This window comes from Anopheles cruzii, chromosome 3 (genome assembly GCF_943734635.1).
Source record: "Anopheles cruzii chromosome 3, idAnoCruzAS_RS32_06, whole genome shotgun sequence".
In the NCBI taxonomy this organism is placed as follows: domain Eukaryota; kingdom Metazoa; phylum Arthropoda; class Insecta; order Diptera; family Culicidae; genus Anopheles; species Anopheles cruzii.
The window spans coordinates 17135-31443 of record NC_069145.1 but is presented as its reverse complement, the minus strand read 5'-3'; the positions used below and the strand labels follow the sequence as shown (position 1 = coordinate 31443).

The window sequence follows — 14309 nt, the reverse complement described above, 5'->3', positions numbered from 1 at the left end:
TAACCACATTGTTGGAGCGTACACTGTCTTCGGAGCAGCAGAGCTGACTAGGCGACACTGGTCGCCTTAGCAAAATAAAACTTGTGTGCTTTAAGTTTATTTTAGCAATGTGGATAGTGAAAATTGGTGAAGTAAATAAAAAATTGAAATATCATTATCTGCGAGTGTAAAAAAAATTGAAGTAGTGTACAGTTACCAAGTAAAACTTTTTTGCTTTCTGGTGGCCAACGGTACTAGATAATTTTACTTCAAACATGGCTCTAGTGCTCCGTAATATCTACCAGACATTTAACTACTTTTTCGCTGAATACAAAGGTTCGATCATATGGTTAGCGTCGAGACTCTGAAGCAGCAACTAATAGAAGTGTGTCCCTTTTTCACCATATTATATAGATCCTCGCGTCGAACACTATCCGCTGCTTGGATCTCCTTGGCCCATTATAGCTATCATCGTAATTTATCTCAAATTCGTCAAAAATTGGGGACCCAGGATGATGCAAAATCGGAAGCCATTCCAACTGAAAACACTTATGAATGCGTACAATTTGTTACAAATTGTTCTAAATCTGTTTATAGGCATTGTAGGAGGATTAAATTCCTACTTTTCAGACGATTACAGCTGGAGCTGTGAACCTATCAATCAAAAAGGCAATCCCTCTAGAAAAATGCTCATTTTCGTAACATATCTTTACTTTGTATCGAAAATTATCGACCTTCTAGACACAGTAAGTTCCGAATACCGAGAAAAAAAGACAAAGTGTACCATATCAATATGTACCAACAGGTGTTTTTCGTGATGCGAAAAAAATACAATCAAATAACATTTCTGCATACGTATCACCACGCGGGAATGGTAGTTGCCACTTATGTCTTCACCAAATTTCTAGCAGGTAATTAACAGCAACCCGTAAGGTTGCTTATGCTTCGTTAAACGGTGGTACTCTTAGTTCTTTATACTTTATACTTCCATTTATTTATGCCAATACATAACAGGAAGCCACGCGACCCTTTTGGGACTAATAAACAGTTTCGTCCACGTTATCATGTACTTCTACTATTTCCTTACTTCGTTTAAGCCAGAATTGAAACACTCATTATGGTGGAAGAAGCACATCACTCAAGTGCAGTTGGTAAGGCTTACGAGTATGCGGCATACGAGCATTCTACATTCTTCTTTAGAATGCCTGACTCATTTATTCTCTTCTTTTCCGAATTTCAGCTTCAGTTTACTATTCTTATGCTACATTTCGGCATTCCACTCATTGGAGGATATTGTGACTTTCCCAAAGTGCTCCTGTTCATTGGGTTCACGCAAAACATGTTTATGTTTACCCTTTTTGCCGACTTTTATATTAAGGCATACATTAAAAATAACAAATTTAAATCGATAGGACAAAAGAACGTTGAATAAATAAAAGAATATGTAGTAACAGCATCCAATTTACTACCGAAAGATTTTGAATGTCTATTTTTATTACTTTAATTTAATGTTAGTAAGATATATTTGCTGCAATTTGCAAACGCACTCATAAAAATAAAGTATCTCAAACAAATCTAATTGAAAGAACAGCGAATGAAGCATTTTCTTTGTGTGTTTAGTTAGTAAGTTTAGTTTGTGTCAAGTTTAGTAAAAACAATAAGTTTGTTAAAGGGAACAAATCCCAAATATCAAACAGTACAGCTTCGCTAGTACTTGATGGTGCTCAAACAACTTAGCTATCAATAATTTCAATTGTTGGTAATATCTACTAGTAACTATGACGTAAGAAATCACGTGCCCTTCCGGTTTGTGGTGGTAAGTTGAATGTATTTGTGTGTAACTTAATGTAAAAATTATTCAAATGATAACAGGCTAAAAAATCTATCGGAGTTCTATTTTTTTAATACGTTATCAAAATTGTTATGAAATGGACATAATGACACATTTTTTCAGCTTTCTATTAGGAAAGCCATAGACAAGCCACATTCAATGTCACTCTGCATGCAAATGATGTGTATAACTCTCAACACATACGAGCTGAACGGTAGCGTACGATCAATCGGTAATTTACGCTGGTGCAGCAATTCTAGGTCTGCAATGAAACTTGGCACTTGGTCATCACAAATAGATGAAAAAAGTACTACTGTGCAATTGGGTTTGTAACAATCATCAATGCATTCAGCTGCGCAACAGACCGATTGAAGACCAAGAAGTTCTGCATCAGTCTAGTGCTTTTGCAATTACCTTTTTAATTAATTCAAAGCAAATGAACAAACTTGTCACTTGCATTAGCCATTGAACGCATAAAGAGACGGAAATAAATTGTTTAAAAATTGATGCACAAGACGTTCATCGCTCAGTGGCAAATTCAAAACGGACCAGACGGCACAGTCGGAAGTGATCGAACCTAGTTAGACTTGAACCTCCGGAGATGACAACGTTAGCGAGCACCTTGGTTAATCACTATAACAATCTGTTCAACGAACGAAGAGGTAATTGGATGAAGCCGATCATGTATATCCTTTTCGATCCTAATCATACATTTTCCAGATGAACGAAGTGCGCATCTTCCACTGGCTGGATCTCCGATCCTCATCCTCGGAATAGTTATCGCATATCTATACTTCGTACTCAAGTTTGGCCCTCGGTATATGGCTAACCGTAAACCGTACAATCTACGAAGCATAATTAAGGTCTACAACTTATTTCAAGTCATGGCCAACAGCATTCTGTTCCTAAGAATTGTAAGTGCGGTGCAGTCAGAAGCAAATCAACTCTTTAGAGTCGCGAAACTTTAAATGTTTTACGTTGTCCATTACAGAGCTATAATGTGTTTTTCCAATATAACTATTTCTCATTCAATTGTCAACTAGTCGACTACTCGAGATCGCAGCGTGGAATGGATGAAGTGTTCTTCAGCTATGCCTACTTCTGCCTAAAGCTCATCGATCTAGTCGATACTGTGTTCTTCGTCCTAAGGAAAAAGCAATCACATGTTTCGTTTTTGCACGTCTACCATCACTCTCTGATGGTCGTTACCACATTTTGTGGATTGGTATTCGTTCCAGGCGGTCACGTCCTAATCTTGGGACTCTGGAACACTCTGGTACACGCGATCATGTACTTTTACTACTTTCTAACGTCTCTAGGTTCATCAGAGAGTAGCATATGGTGGAAGAAACACCTAACACGGCTGCAGTTGGTTCAGTTTCTTCATATAGCATTTCACTTTGGCCGACCTCTAATGATGGGTGGTTGTAAGTTTCCATTATTTTGGCTGTGGTATGGGTTCTTACAGGCTATTTTTGTACTTGCACTGTTTCTAGAATTTTACTTGAAAGCTTACAGTTCGAAACTAAAACGAAATTGAACCGCAGAGCAAAACATAACCCATGTACAATAAAACCGAAATTGATAATATTCATACCAACAGATTGTTCGTTTTTTCTTTATTGGTGTGTTATTTAAAGTTTACTGATAAATTATATATTTGATTTCATTTGACATTTGTGGTTCAATATTATCGAAATACTGGGCGATGGCTTCCGACAGGGTTAGATTACACGGCGAGTCTAGTTGGCAATATGACGGCTGTTATCTCTGCTGACAACAAACATTGTCAAATCGATCATGTGCTATTTTTGATTTCGATATACGTTTAGTTTGCATTCTACGTTTAGTTTGCAAGCATTTCTTAACGAGTGATTAAGTATTTTTAAAGCAACTGGCCTCGATACTTCAAAACTGAAAATGGAAATAGCAAAAGAAGCTATCCAAACCACGCAGTTCACCGAGAAAGAAAGTCGATCATTTCTCGTCTTGGGGAGTGGAATCAATGGGCTGTCGTGCGCAGTACAATTGTCGGAAGCTTATCCGGATGCAGCAATACAGATAATAGGAGAATATTGTAGTCCACACACTACAAGTGACGTTGCAGCTGGGTTATGGGGGCCGTACCTATTAGGTAACACCTTAGAGGCAGTATGTAGGTCAGTAATTATTATTCACGAATATTAAAAAATCGGTACTAATTTGGCATTTGTATTTTCTCGAATTGTAGGAATTGGGCACAGACGACGCACGACTATTTTCATCATCTTTGGTCAACTGGACAGGCAGATCCGTGTGGAATTTGTTTAGTATCTGTTACAGAGCTCTTTGCTGATCCACAAGAGCCAATACCTTGGTGGCATGATATCGTATTTGGCTTTCAAGAACTTACGTATAAATCGTTACAAGTGCTAGAAAGAGAACACAACGCAACTGGAAAGTACGGAACAGGTTTCACTTATGTGACATTCACCTGTGAGCCTACAACACTAATGAACCACTATTGTCATACGTTGACGTCGAAACGAAATGTGAAGTTCCACCAGAAACACATCCAGGGATTAGAATGCTTAAACAGTCTGAATATCGATCAACACACCATTATTATAAACTGTCTCGGCCTTGGCGCAGGACAGATTTTCAACGATACGGATCTAGAGCCCATACGAGGACAAGTGCAAAAGGTCCTGGCGCAAGGAGTATTCCATTCAATCGCAAATAACTCCTCTTATATCATCCCCAATACTGCGACAATCACTCTCGGTGGAACTAAACAGAAAAGCCACGTTACACGAGTATTCCCGTCGGATCGTTACAGTATCCGAAAAAACTGTGAAGCGATTGTTCCTGCACTTAAGCACGCCACAGTCATCAAAGATATCGTAGGATTGCGTCCAGTCCGATCAACTGGAGTACGTCTACAGATTGGAACTGTGAATGGTAGATGTTGTTAATAATGTTACTGTCATATGATTGGAAAACTAACTATATTTTTTACCCTTAGGAACATTTGGCAAGCGCACAATTGTGCATAACTACGGACATGGTGGAGCGGGCATCACACTAGCGTGGGGATGTGCCAGACACGTTGTGCAGCTCGTGCAAAATGAGAACAAACAATTGCAAAATATACGCAGCAGGCTGTGACTATGCAAAGTTTACGAACATGCTGGTATTTGTTAGAATATCGTATGTTGTTTTCTCTAAGTACTAGGAAATGATCGAAAGTCCTTCGATTTGCAAACATCAATAAAATGCGAGGCAAAAGTAATGCAAATAAAGAATGTGATAATCTTTAACTAAGCTTCAAGCCCCACTTCTAATCCTTATCGTCGGTGGTAAACATCCCATCAAAACAGCCAGGAACATGTCCCGGAAAAAATTAAATAAATGATAACGTCCAAGCTTGGATTGCGTTTAAAACTCGTCCCTGTTGTTAGTACTGCGATCAGTACAGTGCGGACGGTCGCCGTGATTGCTCACCAGTTTGTGATAAGAACTCACCAAAGTGTACGAAGCAAAATGAAGCAAGTCGTTGTACTCGGGGCTGGAGTTAATGGCCTTAGTGCTGCCGTACAGTTGGCTGAGCATTATTTTGGTGTAGCGAATGTTACCCTCATATCCGAGGAAGTGAGTCCCAACACAACTGGAGACGGTTCTGCCGGCCTATGGGGTCCCTACTATTGTGGAAAAACTCCCGACCATAAGATTGTGTAAAATAACGTGTTCCAAGCAATTAAGCTGATATCAAAATTTTCCACTTCATGCCCTATCGTTCTTGTATGCTTTCTGACAACAGCAAGTGGTCGAGTGAAACACACGCTTTCTTTCATCAGCTATGGAAAAATGGATTAGCCGGAAAGGTTGGGATATGTTTACAACCGTGCATGCGGCTGACGACGGATCCAAAAGGATATCCGGAGCCGACTTGGAAAGAAATCGTGTTTGGCTGCGAAAAAATTTCAGATTGTGACCTACACAGATTGAGTAAAGCGCACGGTCGGCACTACACCGGAGGTTACCAGTTTGCCACATTCACTTGCGAACCATCAAGACTGTTGCCATATCTCTTCAACCGGTTCACTGCAGTTGGAGGAAAATTTGTCAAATGTAAAGTCCAGAACTTTGACGAATTGCTAGAAAAGAGTTCCGCTATCGACCTGATCGTGAACTGCAGTGGACTCGGATCACGCGATCTTATTGGCGACAGCAAGGTGTATCCTATCAGAGGGCAAGTTGCGCGCGTCAGTGCTCCGTGGATCTACGAGATCATTCTTGATGACAGTGACGATGGAAATTACATTATCCCGAAGTAAGTGAAGAAATGGAATACTGTTCAGTATGTTGTAATATATATTTTCCTCATTCGTTCGTCCTTGTTGAAACAGTTGTGAAACAGTCATCCTAGGTGGAACGCACCAAATGAATGATTTCAATCGCAACCTTAGCCTGGAAGACAGCCGATTTATTTTTGATGGATGTGAGCGAAAGCTTCCGAGTCTAAAAAATGCCACAGTTACTAGCGAATGGGTTGGATTGCGACCTGGTCGAGACAATGTACGCTTGGAACTGGACCACTTTCGCTCAGGTAATTATATATTTCGTTAAAAAATCGTGTTAGACAATAAAATTTACTTTGCTGACTTTGCTGATTATTAGTATAGTGAATATCGCAACCATCGAATGGTTCATCTTGCGCATTTCAAATTGTCAGGCACATCTACCAAAGCTGTTGGTTGATAGGAAATAATCAATAATTCTGTTTTCAGTTTATGATCCCCTTGCCTATCATTAGTTGCCTTTTATTCAACTTTATTTTGACATTAATATTTGGCAGGATATTCTTAAACATTGATCAATCGACTACTACGCACAGAACTACATTATACTCTTACTGACAATAATGATATATTTTTCATGATTCTTAGGCAATAGGTCGGTGCCTGTTATTCACAATTACGGCCACGGAGGTTGTGGAGTGACGCTGTGTTGGGGTTGTGCAAAAGAAGTTATAGAAATCAGCACCAGCGTAGAATGGAATCAAGCTAATCGGTCTAAGTTGTAACTTTTATTTGTTCAACCCGTATTTCATTTAATCTTACTGGAAGGCCACACGAAGCGAAAAACGGAGCGTAAAAATGTCAAATCCATCCCGCTTATGTCAAATCGTATATGAATCCGCTGAGTTATAAACGATTTGACATTATTCTGAAATGCCAAATCGAGCTTTTGCGCATCGTCTGGCCCTCCAGTTAGACATTACCATCATATACATTTAATCTTAGATAAAATTCAAATTTCTTATGGAATTCTCATAAAAAGTAGGTACTAAATACGTACACAGGCATAAATGTAAAAAGATTAATATTCCTCTATCTTATCTGTTAATATCTGTGTTAATATGAAAGAAATTTTGTGTCTAACATACCTGCCCCCTAAAATCGATCAAACTGAATAACTTCCTTCATCATGAAGTTTCGTAGTTGCCAAAGAGCATTGACCACGGCCTCTGGGCGATCTTTCGCTCGTTTGCCTAGCCAGTGAGTAGGCAACCGATTGACATCTGTGTTAGGGATGGATTCTCTTGTTGCGGTGAGTGTTTTCTGCCAAGGTGTAACATATGTCGCCTTTTGTTGGAGCCCCTCAATGTATTTTATGTACGCTTCCGAATGCAAAACTCGTTGGGGTCGTGGAGGCACAGTGACGAATAATGGCTCCGCCGGTTGAGCAGAAACATCTAAAATAACATTGTTAAGTTCATCACATACTACATACTTGGTGCTTAGCGCGTGTACTTACAACTGAAGTAGGGCGATGGAAGAGAGGTATTCGTCTGCGATGTAACAGATCCGCTAGGCACCACTGAGTTTGATTGTTGCTGGTGCTGTTGAAAATTATTTATCGGCTGCATTTGCGAATTTCCAGACAGTATAGTATTCTGTGCGGACTGTGCAATGTTACTTGAGTTTATCGACAAATTGACCATATTCGTACCCATAGGTTGCAATGTTATCATTGCGCTGTTATTACTGTTGCTACCGATGTTGATCGAAGTATTGTTTGAGCTTTGTGGTGTTTGCAACTGCATTGGTTGGCGCTTTGAAGGAACATAATTTTTGCTCCTTTCATGAGGTAGCACCAATTTGCTGATACTTTTCGTCAAATGCACCTCTTTAACATGCTTTGCCAGACGGACAATGTGGGGAAACGGTGGCATGTTACGCCGAAGGCGTACACAATTGCGCCAGATACAGATGAATTCTTGTTCCGTTGGGGCCATGAACGTTTTATACACGCAGCCATTGCCTTCTCCGATACAGTGCTCAGTGCATTCTGCCGGGTCTTCAAACTGATAGTCACATTTATCCCAACAGCATTCGTACACCTAATATAATTAGAGAAATATTAGAGAGAGCAAGAAAACGCATATGTGTTATCATGAACAGTATGAGATAGCAAGCAATCAAAATTCCACCCGGTTAGAGCGAAAATTGAATGCGTCAAAGTTTAATATGTCAACTTTAAAACAATCCTACAAAAATGAAAGCAAAAAAACATTTGGGAAACAATTCAACGAATGAGTGCTGTCAATAACAAATGTGACCACTAATATGAAACGCTCTCATGGAGACGGGAAAGTAGAAGAAGGGGAAATAATAAAGAATCATACATGATTGGTCATGATGTCCTGTACGACCGGGCCCTCTGTCTTAACGGTGGCTGGACTTGGGCAGCTTGATTCTCCCATTTCCGCCGCGTACTTTGCTGCGCTCTCTTCATTGATTTTGATAGCTCTCTGCTCCCATGCGGTCTTCTCTTGATCACTTAAATTACGCCACTCGTTTCCGACAATGCGCGACACGTCACCGAACGTCGCTTCCGGATTACTGGCGCAGATTTTTTTCCGGTGTACACTTGAGTAGAGTAAGTAGCCAGTGACCAGTTTTTTACCCGGTTTTGAAGCTTTTTTGCTAGTTGACGTTGAAGTGCTGCTATTAACCGTATGTGATGGAAGTGGCGATGCCGTCAGCACCGTATCTGAACCAATCGACGAAGGGCCATCGATAGAATCATCGATAATGCCAAAGTCGTCCTTCATGTCCTGTAAGATTCAGGTGGACACAGCACAGACAAGGGTATGATGATTTTATTGGCTTGAAAGAACCATACGTGTTGTATGATATATAGTATGTTTCGTTATTATTTATCCTATGTTATTTGATTATAGAGATTATATCTATGAGGCTTCGAATATTGTGAACCTTCTATATTTTCATTTAGTACGACCATGATGACATTTTGCATTGTAGATAACGCATTATTAGTATAACTTGGCCCATACTTTAGTCACCGTCATTGTATACCGCGTTGAACGATTTATACTATGTTAAACATTTTAATATGAATTTCTGTTCCCTTCCACAATGAGTTTCATACGAATACATAACTCCAACAACGAAAAATGTTAGTCGGTTTCTAAGGCACACTGTTAGTATTTAAAAACCACGCACTCAATAAGTTCACAAAATTCTATGATACTTCAAAACATTCCGAAATGTACCACAAATAAAAACTCATGCAAGGACAAAAGAACATACCATCACATCATTGGCCGTGTTCGGTTTGTTGTCCTGTATAGATGCTATCTCTCCACCAGTAACCTGATGCACGAATAAGAATGTTTTAGTTTCTTTTAAGCACTTCACTTAATGATACTGTGAAAAAGATTCGAGATTACCTTTGGAGGGTTTATTGGGCGTTGGAAATGATAAACTTCGTCCGTCGTTACCATCTGACTGTGAGTAAACTTACGCAATCCTGATGGAGCAACTATTTTTCTAATCTGCTTTTTGAATTCATCAAAAATCGATTCACACATGTACACATCCGATTCCGCAATTTCAGTTGGTCGCCCTAAAGCCGAATAAATTATTAATAAATGACAGCGTAAAGGAACTGATTAGCTGAACTGAAATGAACTTACGGCTTATATATTCGTTCTGATCGAGAACTACACATCTACCAACGATTGCCACAGTGGATGTTGTTTCCTGAATAGTAGAAAGCAACACTTCTTGTCGATAGAATAGGCGACTTATGGTACCAGGAACTTCCGGTGGTGTAAGAAGCCACGGTCCGCGAAACAACGATTTTCCACTAAAACGTTGTAACGAAGGTCATAATCAGTTTCAAAAGTCGATAAATTATCAACTGCCAGGCTGCTTACTCTCGGGTTTCCCAGATAGATGTAATTTGAGAAATCGACTGTTTTCCGGACTCCGTTGCGACGTACACATAATCGCCGGTTTTAATTACACCTCCACAAACCGTGTTATACTGTTCATAGTATACGTTGCCATCCTCCGAACCGTTCATGTAAATAACAACATTAGGTTTGTCCTTCTCTGGGATCGCCTCCTGAAGCTGTAGTTCCGATAGCTCTTCCTTGTGTTTTTCAACACGCTCTTTAAATACGGACATAACTCGCTTAACAACGAGAGGTGTTTCACGGGGAATCAACTTAACAGGATCAAATGACCTCGTCAGATTCCAAGTTTTTAGTTTTTTAAACGACCGCGCCTTTGAACTGTAGCGAGATTCGCACACAAATACATCTTTTTCCGGGAACCCTTCGGGTTTCGACTTCACGTACTCTCGCACCTGCATTACAAAACATTTATTAAGAGCTTGGAAAAGTGGGACCTGCATCCGTTGATCGCTTTTGAAAACTTCTTGCTCCATAAACTTCCTGGTTTGAACATGAAACGTTTCAAATGGTCTTAGAAGCATGAGGCCATCCATCATTTTTACGTTGTCAGCCGTAGTATACAGCCGTTCGATATACATTATTCCGGGAACTGTGGAGAAAAAGGATATAAGAAGAGACGCAAGGAATTGCATAAATTTACAACGATCGCTTGTCTTTGAGAAGAGAACCTACTTTTATTTTCGACCAAATCGATGTACACAAAGTCTCCCGGCGAAAATACTTTATGATCGATGGTCATACTTTCGCCTTGGGAGGGTTGCTGAAATCGCAAAATAATTGAACATTAACACACTGTACAAGCACAATTGATGGTTTTACATACCACTGCATCGTTATCCGTGTCAGTTTCTTCTTCTTGTAAAAGTTTGGCTTGCCGTAGTGATTCGACTGCGGCACTTAGGTGCATTGCATTGTAACTCAAAGCAGGCGATTCTAAAGTGTGTCCATTATGGCATAGCTCATCTCGTTTTTTGATAAAGTATGATTGTAATTCAATCGAATCCTCAAAAACCTGAGAATCAGTACGACTCAGTCTGCGGGCACGCTCAAGACAACTAAAAATATCCTCTTGGAAAGTGTCCAGTCTTTTGTAAAGACCTTTATCTAATCGGCGTTTTATAAGATCCAACGAAATTGCTCGAATCCTGTAAAGGTGTGAATCATATTTAGTACTTAGCAGTGTGTTTTAGAAAACTCCTCAAACATCCTACTTATTGCCATCTGCGTCATCATATTCCGGCAGTTCTGCTAAAGAATCCGAATAACATCTGCCTTCTTCATCTTGATAGTTGTAAAACGATGTGAACAAGGACAATAGCAACTCTTGAACGGCCTGTTGAACGTTTGGAACTGTTTCGTCGCTACGGAGCGATTGCTTTGTTTGAATAAGCAACTGCTGCAAACACAGGGCATCTTTATAGATTTGAGAATCGGGTTCATTATATTTACACGCGTTCTCAAACATGAGCATGAAATCGGTTGTCATGTCTTCCACGCTCTCGTAAACCTGCTGTCGTAATTTTTTCTCTATTTTTTCTATATCGATAGGACTTTTGATGATATCGTAGTAATCAGGGTATTCCTAGAAAAAAAAATGAACCTTTTAATCATTGTACAAAAAACTATTTCCGTATGGTTTAAATTGAAGACTACCTATGCAAAAAAAGTGTTGCAAATAATCTTGTTTGTTAGAAGGAAATAGACGGAAGTGTTTGTAATGACCAAACATAGTCATCGGACGACTGATTTTGGCAGCATGTTTTCCAGTGAATTCATGACTAAAGAGTACATTTTTAAATACTTACACTTTTAGAAGGTAGCTTCATAAATATAAATGATAACTGACGATTCTGTTTGGGTTCTCTGTATTCCCGTATCGTGTCATACATTTGCTTCAGTTTGGTTTCTAAAGGCGTTGAGTTATTTTTGCGCATCGGTTTAATGCTGCGTTATAAAATGATAGAAAATGAAATAAGTTTTAATAAGCATAAGTAGCTTCACCTTCAACTATTTGGGGTTAGTCTTTTTTGTACTTACATTTTTGTAGGACCGTTTGGCTTTTTATTTATGCCTGAAAACTCTTTAAGCTTCTCGTTCAACGCCTTTTCTAAAATGTTTGCATCTTCATAGATCATTGATCCCTCTTCGTTGTATTTGCGACAATTAGAGAACATTAGCCGATAATCGCCAACAATATCGTCAATAGTAGCATAACGGTCAGCTTTAATGTTATTCTCAATTGTTGTCATATCGATGGGATGCTGTATTACCTGATAATAATCAGGGTACAACTTTTTTGATGGTTTCTCCATGAATAATCCCATTGGTTGGCGATTATCGAAGGTGAAATCGACAAGAAATTCATGTAATAAAAGCAATTTTCTCTTCAAAGGCGCAGATGCGTGCATTTTGTGCGATTTAATTAACGGTGTACCGACAGACGAACTAAGACCAGAGGTTATACGACCTTTTTTGCGCAAAGCAGTAGGAATCGATGAATCAGTGTCATCTTCTTCCTCGTCATCTTCGTCACTTTCCTCCAAATCAGCACCTGAATCTATAAGTTTTTGATTCAGTATTTTTTGCATTTTCAAAGCGTCCTAAAAAACAGCATAGAAAAATACTAATTTTTTGTGCCAGTTCAAAGTAAACCACGTCATACCTTATGAATTTTATGATTCGGTTGATTTGCTTTCTTAGCATTGTCCAGCATTAGGTATAAATCCGCCGTCATATCGGTAATGTGGGCATACGAACCCTTTTTCAGCTTGTTCCGAACTTGTGCCATTGAGATTGGTTTTTTTATCAGCGTGTAATATTCCGGATGAAATCGCCTGTTCGGCAGCTTCCATAATGATTCACCCAATGGGGCACCTACAGCGTTAGGATCTATATGAATTCATTCAATTCAGCAAACGATGGAATTCAAAAATTCACACAAAACAAAACCAACATGACGAACCAACGCACGGTGATCGATACATGAAATAAAGAAAATACATTGAAATAATATGTGGGCCAATTTTGAAACAAAAAATACAGCGAATTGCATGCACATGTAAACAAAGACCAGGGAAACAGAAAGCGATTTTTTCACTTACCGTTACTATTGGCCGTATTATAGAGCTGATCAAACAACTGCCAAAGTGGACCATCCCCTTCTGTTTCCATCGAATCGTCTAAATCATCATCGGAGCTTTCAATTTCTTCCTTCAAGGCTGCAATCATAGCACTTGAAGTGGACCGTGTTCTTTTCGACGCGGGCCTTTTATAACGCCCCGATTCAATGTCTGCCTTTCGAGCCATGAAATTTTTTTTCAGCATTTTTGCATCCTTATAAATTTGCGAACCAGGCTCGTTGAAAGTGCAGGCGTTCTTTGTCATTTGCAAAAGATCTTTCTCCATTTCGTTGAGACTCGAATAAGCACTCGTTTGGATTTTTGTTGCAATAAACTTCAAGTCAATTGGATGATCGATTATGTCGTAATAACCAGGATATAACTTTTTTGACGGTAACAGCTGAAACATAGGGTACAGTTCGTGATTATCCTGCGGGTCGGTTGCTGTCATAACCGTAGCAAACAGCTCCTCATAGGGATCAAAATCTACTCCTTCATCCGAGCCATCATCGTCTGCTGTGATGGACTTACGCGGACGAGTTATTTTTCGCGGCCGAATTTCCAAACTGCCCTCTTCTAACTGATTGTCCACAATCCGCTTTCTGTTCGTATTGAATACATCCAAAAGATGGCATGCATCTTGAAACTCTGACGAATCTGGCCTGTAGAAGGCTTTGGCATTGTTTACGATCAGTTCGATATCCGCGGCCAAGTCGTCGACATCTTCATAAGAATCTGTCTTCAGTTTCTGTTGCACACGCAGTAAATCAATCGGATTCGCAACTACTTCGTAATATGAAGGTTCTTGTCGTCGTTTCGGGGCTCTTATGAAAGTGTCGCACAGCGTTGAGCCATCCTCCTTTTTAAAATTGCGAATTGATTCGTACAGTTGTTGGCAAAGCTCCATCTGAAAGCAATTCTTTAGTTATTAGCAACCGATCCACCATAACAGCTTGGTCGGATTTGCACTGGTAGCACCTACCGGATCTAATTTTTTTTTCTTTCTTGTGCTAGAGCTCGGGGCTGGGCTTTGCTCCGGAGTGACTTCGTCATCGCTATCTTCATCATCTTGAAACGAACTCGTTCGGCGTCGTTTACTCATGATCGACAC

General features: G+C 39.7%; 5 protein-coding genes across 5 annotated transcripts; 4 read left to right on the top strand and 1 right to left on the bottom strand.

Annotated features, from left to right (window-relative positions):
* Positions 1–436: 436 nt before the first annotated feature.
* Positions 437–1411, top strand: LOC128274291 (elongation of very long chain fatty acids protein AAEL008004-like). The gene is made up of 5 exons (XM_053012429.1): positions 437–538; positions 610–725; positions 785–890; positions 994–1130; positions 1220–1411. The coding sequence occupies exons 1-5, from the start codon at positions 535–537 to the stop codon at positions 1409–1411; spliced, it is 555 nt and encodes a 184-aa protein (XP_052868389.1). The 5' UTR covers positions 437–534.
* A 937-nt stretch (positions 1412–2348) lies between these two features.
* Positions 2349–3350, top strand: LOC128273690 (elongation of very long chain fatty acids protein AAEL008004-like). Its single transcript, XM_053011714.1, has 3 exons — positions 2349–2472; positions 2531–2724; positions 2802–3350. The coding sequence occupies exons 1-3, from the start codon at positions 2412–2414 to the stop codon at positions 3348–3350; spliced, it is 804 nt and encodes a 267-aa protein (XP_052867674.1). The 5' UTR covers positions 2349–2411.
* A 380-nt stretch (positions 3351–3730) lies between these two features.
* LOC128274284 (D-amino-acid oxidase-like) lies at positions 3731–4957 on the top strand. Its single transcript, XM_053012423.1, has 3 exons — positions 3731–3969; positions 4041–4750; positions 4815–4957. The coding sequence occupies exons 1-3, from the start codon at positions 3731–3733 to the stop codon at positions 4955–4957; spliced, it is 1092 nt and encodes a 363-aa protein (XP_052868383.1).
* A 320-nt stretch (positions 4958–5277) lies between these two features.
* Positions 5278–7182, top strand: LOC128275194 (D-amino-acid oxidase-like). Its single transcript, XM_053013610.1, has 4 exons — positions 5278–5523; positions 5610–6122; positions 6199–6398; positions 6739–7182. The coding sequence occupies exons 1-4, from the start codon at positions 5333–5335 to the stop codon at positions 6873–6875; spliced, it is 1041 nt and encodes a 346-aa protein (XP_052869570.1). The 5' UTR covers positions 5278–5332; the 3' UTR covers positions 6876–7182.
* LOC128275193 (protein polybromo-1-like) lies at positions 7090–14309 on the bottom strand. The gene is made up of 15 exons (XM_053013609.1): positions 14181–14309; positions 13181–14105; positions 12742–12968; positions 12117–12679; positions 11885–12023; positions 11291–11661; positions 10903–11224; positions 10752–10839; positions 10038–10668; positions 9795–9967; positions 9549–9724; positions 9409–9471; positions 8481–8912; positions 7610–8195; positions 7090–7547 (listed from the first exon to the last, which is right to left on the bottom strand). The coding sequence occupies exons 1-15, from the start codon at positions 14298–14300 to the stop codon at positions 7246–7248; spliced, it is 5118 nt and encodes a 1705-aa protein (XP_052869569.1). The 5' UTR covers positions 14301–14309; the 3' UTR covers positions 7090–7245.

What these genes read in the sequence shown, in the direction of transcription:
- LOC128273690 (XM_053011714.1), top strand. Translation starts at nt 2,412, where the DNA reads ATGACAACGTTAGCGAGCACCTTGGTTAATCACTATAACAATCTGTTC. An exon ending in TCTGTTCAACGAACGAAGAG is followed by an intron (nt 2,473 to 2,530) that starts GTAATTGGATGA and finishes TACATTTTCCAG; the next exon opens with ATGAACGAAGTGCGCATCTT. An exon ending in GCATTCTGTTCCTAAGAATT is followed by an intron (nt 2,725 to 2,801) that starts GTAAGTGCGGTG and finishes TGTCCATTACAG; the next exon opens with AGCTATAATGTGTTTTTCCA.
- LOC128275194 (XM_053013610.1), top strand. Translation starts at nt 5,333, where the DNA reads ATGAAGCAAGTCGTTGTACTCGGGGCTGGAGTTAATGGCCTTAGTGCT. An exon ending in ACTCCCGACCATAAGATTGT is followed by an intron (nt 5,524 to 5,609) that starts GTAAAATAACGT and finishes TTCTGACAACAG; the next exon opens with CAAGTGGTCGAGTGAAACAC. An exon ending in GGAAATTACATTATCCCGAA is followed by an intron (nt 6,123 to 6,198) that starts GTAAGTGAAGAA and finishes TTGTTGAAACAG; the next exon opens with TTGTGAAACAGTCATCCTAG.
- LOC128274291 (XM_053012429.1), top strand. An exon ending in TTATCGACCTTCTAGACACA is followed by an intron (nt 726 to 784) that starts GTAAGTTCCGAA and finishes ATGTACCAACAG; the next exon opens with GTGTTTTTCGTGATGCGAAA. An exon ending in ACATCACTCAAGTGCAGTTG is followed by an intron (nt 1,131 to 1,219) that starts GTAAGGCTTACG and finishes TCCGAATTTCAG; the next exon opens with CTTCAGTTTACTATTCTTAT.
- LOC128274284 (XM_053012423.1), top strand. Translation starts at nt 3,731, where the DNA reads ATGGAAATAGCAAAAGAAGCTATCCAAACCACGCAGTTCACCGAGAAA. An exon ending in ACCTTAGAGGCAGTATGTAG is followed by an intron (nt 3,970 to 4,040) that starts GTCAGTAATTAT and finishes CTCGAATTGTAG; the next exon opens with GAATTGGGCACAGACGACGC. An exon ending in ACAGATTGGAACTGTGAATG is followed by an intron (nt 4,751 to 4,814) that starts GTAGATGTTGTT and finishes TTTTACCCTTAG; the next exon opens with GAACATTTGGCAAGCGCACA.
- LOC128275193 (XM_053013609.1), bottom strand. Translation starts at nt 14,300, where the DNA reads ATGAGTAAACGACGCCGAACGAGTTCGTTTCAAGATGATGAAGATAGC. An exon ending in GATGACGCAGATGGCAATAA is followed by an intron (nt 11,225 to 11,290) that starts GTAGGATGTTTG and finishes ACACCTTTACAG; the next exon opens with GATTCGAGCAATTTCGTTGG. An exon ending in CGATTTGGTCGAAAATAAAA is followed by an intron (nt 10,669 to 10,751) that starts GTAGGTTCTCTT and finishes TTTTCTCCACAG; the next exon opens with TTCCCGGAATAATGTATATC.